A 10,379-nucleotide genomic window follows, 5' to 3' on the forward strand; every position below is an offset into this window, starting at 1 on the left:
GCTTCCTGGGAGTCAATATAGAGGAGAACCTTTCCTGGAGTGTGAACACCTCCGAGCTGCTGAAAAAGGCCCAACAGAGACTGTACTTCCTGAGAATTCTCAGGAGGAATAACATCACACAGAAACTGCTGGTGTCCTTCTACAGAGCCACCATTGAGAGTGTTCTAACTTACTGCATATGTATTTGGTACACTAGCTGTACAGGGGCTCAGAGGAAAGCACTCCAAGGGATCATTAACACCGCCCAAAAGATCACTGGCTGCCCTCTCCCCACACTAGAAGTTCTACACAATGCCCACTGTTTTAAAAAGGCCCAAAACATCATAAAAGACGTGATTTCCGGTGCCGCTCAGGTACGTCCTCCTAGACCACGCCCCGCCACACACATTAACCAGGTAAAATACATATTTAGGCAGAATTTTGCAAATATCTATTTTTCTTTTTTCAGCAGCAGAGTGCTTTTTTTCCAATTATTTTTTAAAAGCCAGGTCAAGGCTCCAAAAGCCCAAAGGCGATATAAGGGTGGCGGCTCACAACAGTTTTTATTTGCTACATGGATCGTTTTAGTTCAGCTGGGTGTCTTTCCTTTTGTTATATTTCTTTAAGAGTTCAAAATGTGTTAATTACATAAATAAAATGTAATTTTCTCTGTAGCACTTCATGGATTTCAGAAGCAACACACCTTAGTTGTTCACACAAAGCATAAAGGTAAAAAACAATATATACAGTGTTATCTTGATTTTAGATGTCAAAAAGTATTTGCGGCTCACAGTGTTTTCTTTTGCGTGGAAACCGGGTGCAAATGGCTCTTTGAGTGTTAAAGGTTGCTGACCCCTGCTTTATGGCATGCTTATTTTTCTTTAAAATGTCCAGGCACTTCTGTATGAGCTTACCCAAAGAGATGTTGCTCAAATGTTGCCATGACTACTTATAACCACACTGAAATGAAAAGCGGAGGATAAAACCTGCTGCCTCTCAGAAATACCTAATTAAATTAAAGAGTTGTGGTAACCATTTGGACAACAGCACAACAATTCTGGGACATGTGACATGGGTCTTCATAATCTCTTTCACACACATAGAGTAATCAGTTAATACAGTTTTTCCAGGTGGACGAACGCATCTGCTCTGCCAAAGTTTTAAAGCCTTTGTAGAGTCAGGAATGTTCCCACATTCTGGTTCTTATATAATGCCTCTCAAAACACTTTATACAACTTGCCTCACTTACCCATCCACACAAGCTCTTTTTCCTACACCTAAGTGCTTTTTATCTAATACTCACAATTCAATGAAAACATCATTGAATTCAGTTTCTTACCCAACGATACTTTGGCATATAGACTGGAGCTGCCAAGGTTCGAACTACCAAACTAATCGTTTGGTGGTTTTATGGTTCTTCCTTGAAGTAAACTACATCCTTTACATTAACTGTAAGAAATAAATGCCCCAAAACAAAACTACTAACTGAACAGAACAACTGCTTTTTGGAAAGGTGATATGTACAGGAAGATTTAACGCAATAGGCCACTGGATGCAGACATGTAAAAGTCTTTGTTATACCTAGGTCATTTTTTGTTCTCCGTGTTTGTTCAATTTATGTATTAACACATGTTAATATATCCCAGTATACAAAGCAAGATCATATGGATCCTGTGTGACCCGTATAGCTCTGCTCATGGTGAAACAATGCACATAATTTGAAAATGCAGAGGAGTAAAATACATCCTGTACTTCTCATAAACATGGAAGATACAGGAGAAGATGAACACTGCACTGAACACAGCGTACTCACAGCTGGAGAAGATGAGCGGACATGAATGTTCATCCATTGGAAAGTTGTGCAGCTGCAGCTGGCACTCTGCGTTTATGGTCAACCTGCAAAGAGAACAAGATTTTCTTGTAATGAACCTCTTCTGCTTTGCTCCAGATGGTGTAAATTCATATTCAGGTTTTCAAAGTATGATCTCGATGGAATCGGTGGAATGTGAAAGGAGGAACAATCATTTAGCTATAAAAGCGTCCTCGCAGCTACATATTAGGGATTCAAGTATGATAATCAGCTAGTGTGATGCAGCTTCAAGTGTGAGAAACGTCTAAATCACAAAGCTACTGCACACTCGGGCAAAGAAGCTACTCTTCCATTTCAGTTTCAGCTTGTCCTTTGTAACCCCTGTAAAATGCTTCTTTATGTCCTTCCATGGTCATTTCTACCCAAAGAAAACATTGGCCATGAAACAAAACATCTGTGTAACATAATGTTAATACTGAGGGGTTTTTTTTGACTTGATAGAAAGTGAAAGAAGACAGAAAGTATTTTGTTTCTTCATATACTCATTTAATGATTTACAAAATCTCAAAAATGTGCTCAAATCCTTTTTAGACTCAAGCATATAGAGCACTTCATGTTATGCATTTTATTGGATTTTACTTCCAGTTTGGTTTAGTTTCCTATGAGGTTTCTGGCCCACCTTGTTCAGCTATACAAGCTGAATGCCTCGTTACTCTTCGCAGTTAAGCTTTCCAGCTTTGTTAAAACAGATCTTCAGATTTTCCTTCTGTGTCAATGTTGCCCATTCCTTAAACTCTTGCTTCAGCCTGTGCCTCTGGGAGTTTGATTGCACTTTTTGTTTTGGGGGTGTTTTTTAATTTTATTTGCTCTTTTGCCTGCATATTGCTGGCTTCAGATTAAGCCCAGTAATATAAATTTGAAATTTAGAATAGCCCAAATTATTATTTGATCCAGGGCTGAATCTCTAAGTTTGCTCACTTACAAAGAAACAAACAGACTCTTCTAGTTTGAGAGACAAACAAAAAACTAAAATCAAACAAAAACAAATATTATAAAAGTTGCATATTAATTTGCATGTCATTGAGTGAAATAAGTATTCAATCTCCTAGCAAGACTTTGTACTTGGCGGGTAAACTCTTGTTGGCCCGGTTCTTATTTTCGGTCAGCAGGTTAGCCCACATCTCACTTATGCGTTTCATATCCTGGAAGCGAAGCTCTAACTCTGTTTTGCTGTTGAACTGGCTGACGTATTTCAGTCATTAATTCTTTAAGTTACTTTACAATGAAAAACTTGAAAATTCTGTGATTGCAACTGAGACTGAATAACATCTGAAGATGCCACTCTGGACTCGTCAATCTGTCATTTTGTCTGTTCACCTTTGGGGCAAAGGTCACTGTTTCAGGGTAGACAGCCGATACAATAGACGAAACATTATATTCCTTTCACCAGTCACTGTGTATTAGTGGAGGCAAATTTTAAAATGTAAATTATAAAACCAAGCCCGTATCATCAGCCCTCCACCACCGTGCTGACAGTTGGTACGAGGTGTCAGCGCTAATGCGCTGTTTTGGTTTGTGTGTTCTGGAAGGACATCCCTGTTTTTGGTCTCCTCTGTCCAAAGGACGTTGTGCCAGAAGTTTTTCCAAACCTTGCTGTGGTGCCACGTTCTTTTTAGACAAAAGAGACTTCTCCTGCCTCCTTTCAAACAAACCATACTTGTTCAGTCTTTTTCGAATTGTACTGTAATGAACGTTAACATTTAACGTGTTAACCGAAGCCTGTAGAGTCTGAGATGTAGCACTTTTTTTTTCTCCAGTTTCCGAGGATTTCACGGTCTGACCTTGGAGTGAATTTACTGCGACATCCACTGCCTTGGATGTTCTTCATTTATGAATAATCTTTCTCATTGTACTGCTCACTGTTACTGCCCATTCCAGATTAATGGGCAGTAGCACAATAACTGCTCAGGACTGAGATATCTCTCTGAGAATAGTCCATCTAACTCTACTCCATGTTCCATGTTCTAAATGTCCCACTGCCACACATGAAAGGACACAGCAAGAGGGGACCGATGGCTTAGATCTTTTTTAGTGACACAAGGTGAATGTGCATAGTTTTATACAGTTTTCATGGCTTTCTCTGGCTGACTGCACTTGTGACAGCCTTTATTGTCCTTCAATGGATTTATAAAACTCAAAAGACAGTCATTTAGGTTGCTGTATCCCTCTCCCCAGGTCTATGTGATTGTATGCACTTTGACATAAAATAATAATATAATTAATAATAGAAAGGGGTAAAGCTGTACTGAGATATAATTAAAATAATAATAAAAAAAAGACAAAACCAAAAAGAGCAAATGGCATTTCTTATTTCACTGAAAAAAGAGGCTACAGGAAGTAATGAGGATGCCTTGACCTCTTTTTACATAATGGAATTGGTTCTGTTCACACATCAAACCATGTGACTGAGTAATCAACCATTAAAATAAGGAGAAAAAATCTTAAAGGATTATATTAATTATTCCAAAATGGCTTTCCCAATTTAGTTACAGTGAAGTATAAAAGGAATGCTCTGTACGTGTAGATTACATGTGTCACATTAACAAAAAGACGGTAAAAAGCAAAGAACAGCAGAGAGAAGGATCTTTGCAGAGTGACTCTGGTATGATCTTTCAGCCTCATTAAGGCATGGAACTGGGACAATACGATGCATGTGGGAGAGGCATGGATATCACAAAATGTCATCTCTGTTTACTCCAGCCAAGCCAGTGCACAATTAATACCAAATGACATTTCATAGCCTTCTCTCATGCCATCAGCGGATATTACTCCTCAAAGTTTGCACGCTTCTGAATAAAGCTTCATGAGGACCAATCTTTGTTTATGGCTTGACTTGGACACCGAAATGCTGCTACTTCTTTGTTGGATTTACTACTCTGTGTGAATAAAAAAAAAGTCTGATAGCCTTTAAAGACACTACGTGTGGAATACTTGGCAATACAGTTGCCTCAACAGAAAGTGTCAATTAAAAAATGTGAAGATGTCAAACATAAGGGCGGCTACAAAAAGACCGAGGACAGTCGAGAGATGCTTATTAGCGAAGGAGCATTTTATTATAAATGTGAAGTGCTGCAATTACAAAGAGTGCTCGAGGGTACGAGGGTCGATGCCTCTGTAAATTGGTCTTATATCTCAAGCAACCAATTTGCACTTACAATAGTTGAAGATAGAGGCTAATTGCTCTTGCACTGCTCTGTTTGGACAATTGTGCTGCCTTCATTTTATTATTAAATAAGGACGCTAAATTTCCTTACAAGATGAAATGAATGGATGTTGCTGGCTCAAAGGTGACACGGCACAGAAAACATCAAGATCCAGAAAAGTAATTACAAAAATCATATGGAAAAAAATGTTAATATGCTATGTACCATAGGAATGATGTCACAGGGTTACAGAAATCCCACGTTTACGCAGAGGATTAATGTGCAGGTTTTATGCAGGCAATTTTCTGGACTGGGGAAAATTTTATGTTCTTGCAAGGAGTTAAAAGCAGACAGAGGACATTTGTTTTGCATTGCTGTTACATGCTGTGCAATAAAATAAAATGCCATCACATACTGAAGATGAAACATCCGATCACTTAACGCCTCTTCCTGCTAACTCAAGCAAAATTAGCAGTAAGAACAGTAACATTATCTTAACAACTGAAAGAATAAAGCCCACACTGCAGCATTTCTTCCTGTAATGAGGGAAGTGATATTTGGTGGCACATCAGTCCCACCTAAAAACACTGAAACTGGCTCAAATTACAGGATAAATGAGCACAGTGAGAATACAAAGACCCTTATAGAGAGCACATGTATCAGAAGCTTAAATGGGGCCGAATGAAACAACATACATTTCAAATTTTATTTATAAGCACAAATAAATCTATTGTTATACTATGTTATACTTTAACTATTTGTGTACATAATACTATATTGCCAAATTATGATTATGTGTCCAGTATTAAAACAAACAGAACTAAGAAATAAGCAAATATGGGGACAGACGTAAGAATGTGTGTATGCCATATGCTATTTATGGCACCTCATGCATACTTAGTGGATATACAAGTTTATGCATATACAATTAAGCCATGCTGAGAAGCATAGAGACAAAAGAACACAAAAGAATGAGAATCTCTGTCCTGGAGTTTCCCAGCAAAAAGCCCAAAATGCACCTGAACACTTTGACTCAATGCTTCAACTGCTCTACAAAGTCCAGCAGTAACAGTCTAAATACCTTTCAAAGTTTTCAGTTCAAAACCTCAAAAGGTGGCGGTTGGTACCACCACCTCACAGCAGCCTAATAATTGGCTGGGTGTGGAGTTTGCATGTTCTCCCTGTGCCTGCATGGGCTAAATGGACTGAGCTTTATACAGTCCTTTTCTACTCTGCTTGAGTACTCAAAGTGCTGAACAGAACATGCCTCAATCACCCATTCACACACATTCATTGAAGCACTTGTTTCTACACCAAAGTGCTTTCTAGCTAACACTCACATAACAGAAAGCAACTTGGGGTACACTATCCTGCCCAAGGATACTTTGGCATGCAGACTGGAGCATCAAACCACTAACCTTTGGATTAGTAGATGATCTACCCGCCTGAGCTATTTATGTAGACTCACTGTAGCAAAGTGGCAACCTGTCTAGGATGTACCCCATCTGGACAGCTGGGATATGCTCCACCCCCAAGTTTAATAAGCGGCTACAAAAATTAACTGAAGAATGTATGGATTAAGTACAGGGAGGTTCATCTTTGTATGCATGTAACTGGGGCATGATTTTCACAGAGGCATTTGCAAGTGAAGAAGCGTCTGTGGTTAGTGATCGCACTAGATTTTTAGGGCATGGTATGTCTGGACACTGAACTGGACTTTGGGGGTCAGGTCAATTCGCAGGATTAAAGGGTTCCTTACACTCTCTGACTGTGTCTCCATATTTGTCCGGGTACGCTGAGGGACAATTCTGCATATCTTCTGACTGTGTTGTATTACAGTAAAACATGAACAGATGTCTGTGTTGAGTTCTGTCTTTACCTTAAGGTATAAAGTATCTTCCCATCGTTCCATATCCTGAGCAGCTGGTTAGGCATTGTAATCCAGTGGGAATCTGCAGTCTTGGAGTTTCTGAAGATGGTGTCAGGTAGCCAAATAAGTCCAACCATGTTGCTGTTCAGAGTCAGTATTTTCATTGTGCTGTTGTATCTGAGGCGACTGTCGGTCCACGTCTGGGCAAAGATGATGTCAATTTGATATTCCTAGAAAAACAAAACCAAACAACGCATCATTTTTTTTTGCCATATTATAATCCAAACTATTAAAAAATAAAATACTAATGCTGTTCTGTGGCTATGGGGAGAAAACAGGAGCGATGTCACCTGCTAACCAGGATTATTGAATTTCTGTTTGTGAATGACTCTTTATAGGAGTATTGTGTGTGTCAGAAACACATGAGTCTAAACCATCAATCATGTGTCATTTTCACCGGGGTCAGCGTCTATCATTTTATGTATTCACTTGGCCATACGTGACCAGTGATGCTTATTCCATCATTGGTCTGACCTTTCAAAGGCTACATTATTTTTTATCAATTTGTATTTTTTGGAATAAAATAATAATTTACTACAATTAATGTGAAATATGTAAATGAGAATGAGACAGCTGATGGACAGACCGATGGCACGCCTGTGTTAACCAGCAGACCTGTGAAATGTAAAAAAAAAAAAATCATATTGTTAAACACACTGCTGCTCCCTGTATTCATTAAAATACTCAAAATCTATTAGTTGTCCTTCTTTCAAGCCTGAAGAGTAGGATGGACAGAGCTCTTCATCTGCAGCATCAAGACTCAAGAACAATTTACCACTTCAGCTCCATTTAGCTGACTCTGTGAAGTCTTTAAAAGAAGAACAATTGAATAGCATTCATTTTAAACTACAAAAAACCCGTCCATGACTGTCTGTCCATCCATCCATCCAATTCAGGGTCGCAGGGTGGCTGGAGCGTATTCCAGCTGCCATTGAGCAAAAGGTGGGGTAGACTCTGGACAGGTTCCCAGTCTATGTCAGGGCTAACACGGAGAGACAGCCCACCATTCAAACTCACATTCACACATTTTTCTGCATTTTTTTTAACCCTGAGAGTTTCATAAGGTGATATCCACATGAAAAATGAAAAAAAAAATTAGGCATGAAAAATGCATTTGAAACTGACTGTTTTCTAATATTTTACTGGAGAAAAGTACAAAAAGTGCATTCTGGGTAAATTGTCAAGGCTCCATATCACCAAGTGCTGCTCAGTACAGGTTAGAGCAAATCACAGGTCTCCTTTTACCTACATTTGATACCACGATCATTTTGTAGCCATTATTTCTTCTTAGTCAAATTATTTTCGAATTTTCATGGTAAAGTGAAAACTGAACCTCTGACATTCTCTCACTTATTTACATTTTTAGTCTTGACTCACTCTACTTCTTATCTAACTCTCAAATACATTATCTGAATCTTATCTCATGTAGGTTTTTAAATTCTCTCCTAATATTAAAACTACTTACTAACTCTGCCAAGAGTTATTATCAAAAAGCTTATATGCAGGTTACAGTCTTCCATTTAAGCAGGGAGGAAAATGTGAAAATGAATCCAGTAGCATACCACCGAAGAGCCGATGATGCTGTTGATATAAAGTCTTTTTTTTTCAGGATTTAAAACCAAACAAATATACTGTTATGACACTTCCTGGTATTTGTGGTGGTTTTAGCACCTGAAGGTGTAAAGTGGCAATGAAAAGCCTCCTGCATTTCTCATGAGTAAATATATGTTCTCAATGTACAGTTTGGCCCAGTGTTGCTCTTATAAGCAAGCACGACTTCACTCAGTACGCTGAAATCCTGCACTCTATGGTAGCAGCACTCATGGAGTTGTGGAGGTTTTCTTGGTCTGCAGATGATGCTTAGACATTCACTCAGTACTTTTTAAAACCTAAGAAAATAAAACTAAAACAAAAAGTTATTTAAGACACAACGTGATTAAAGAACCACATCACTATTACATTAATTGCACATAGGATGCAATTTAATCAAGCTAACAATTGACTGTTATTCAAAAGATACAGTAACTATACGTGTTGTGACAAGAAAACATATAAATCATGTAGATGAGCAATGATGAGTTGTGCTAGTGCGATCTGCGATATGCCAAGCTAAAATCCTCCTCAGCAACAGCTGAGTTCTTACAGTCCTCTGGTAACAATACAGACAAAGAAGTGAAGCATAATGAAATTAATGATAGCCTGCCCTCCTCCAGCAACCTACATCTTTTTATTCTGCTGCCACTGCCGGAGATGCATTTGACCTTTTACCCAGTCTCTGCACCAGTTTGAATAGCTCACCAATTAGAAGGAAGTCCATAATCAAGAGAACCACTGGGTACTCATGACCTTTAATTGTGTGGTGCTCAGGGGAAAAAAATGTAAATAATATCCAGCACTTAATGACCAGTGAAAGAACAGAGCTGCAGATCAAACAATGAAACTTAATATGAGCTGAATCACATCTGGAAACAGTCAGCTGCAGGTGGAGGGAGAGACGTAACCCTTACCCATCAGCAATTCTAGCTTTGAGTGTGTTGTATAATTTCACATTAGAGGTAATTTTAACTATTCTGAAGGAGTATCGATCACACTTCCCCTCCCTGCTGCTTGCAGCTGCTTCCAGTCATTACAGCAGGTGTTACTGTGAAGAAAATGGGTCTTTCACCTCAAATGCCTCAGAGGAGCAGCTATATTAAGATTGCTGATGTAGAGATACTGTACATACTCATGTTAAATTTAAAGGTGCTGATGTGCATTACAAATGGACTCCACATGATCATTTCATTCAATATAAAGTACAGAATAAAAGATGTTCATCTTTCACTTTAACCAGCAAGGTTTTGATTTGCTGTCCAGCGTAAAACAGCGTTTCCAGCTTTGTGTTGGCAGTTTGGGAAATGGCCCACCTCATTTCGATATGGCAATGTCTCTCTACAAAAAGACAGAGGCATGAAAATAATGATTTTCCCAATTTGGTGTGACCTTCATCCCATTTAACACTATTATGATTAACTGCAATGTCACCTGTGAGCCAGGTGTTATCAATAAACTGGAAGAGTTGGACCTCGTTATTGCTTCTGTGGCTAAATGGGACCAAATCTCTGCGACCAGGCTTGAGCACCTGTGGAAAGACCCCAACTCCCCTCATTGTGTGTGAGTAAACCATTAAATTTCAGTTTTTGGGGAGTGGGGGAGCATGTAGTTCTTTTGTGCCGGCCGACTTCAAATTGGACAAACTTTGACCAATTGTGAACTGTCCCGACAGCTTGTGGCATTCGAGTTCCAGAGAAAATGTTAAACTAATAGGGCAGCACGGTGGCACGGTGGTTAGCACTGTTGCCGCACAGCAAGAAGGTCCTGAGTTCAATTCCAGCATCAGAAAGGCTGGGGTCTTTCTGTGTGGAATTTGCATGTTCTCCCCGTGTTTGCGTGGGTTCCCTCCGGGTACTCCGGCTTC

General features: G+C 39.2%; 1 protein-coding gene across 1 annotated transcript in view; it reads right to left on the reverse strand.

Annotated features, from left to right (window-relative positions):
* gabrg3 (gamma-aminobutyric acid type A receptor subunit gamma3) overlaps nucleotides 1–10,379 on the reverse strand; it is a 66,538-nt gene that overhangs the window by 16,129 nt on the left and 40,030 nt on the right. The window contains exons 4-5 of the mRNA XM_005727276.1: nucleotides 6,872–7,092; nucleotides 1,793–1,875 (exon numbers count right to left, since the gene is read on the reverse strand). Of these exons, the coding sequence (XP_005727333.1) occupies nucleotides 1,793–1,875; nucleotides 6,872–7,092 (304 nt within the window). The remainder of the gene's footprint in view (nucleotides 1–1,792; nucleotides 1,876–6,871; nucleotides 7,093–10,379) is intronic.

This window comes from Pundamilia nyererei, unplaced genomic scaffold, assembly GCF_000239375.1.
Source record: "Pundamilia nyererei isolate P.nyererei 1_Seehausen unplaced genomic scaffold, PunNye1.0 scaffold00023, whole genome shotgun sequence".
Taxonomy (NCBI): domain Eukaryota; kingdom Metazoa; phylum Chordata; class Actinopteri; order Cichliformes; family Cichlidae; genus Pundamilia; species Pundamilia nyererei.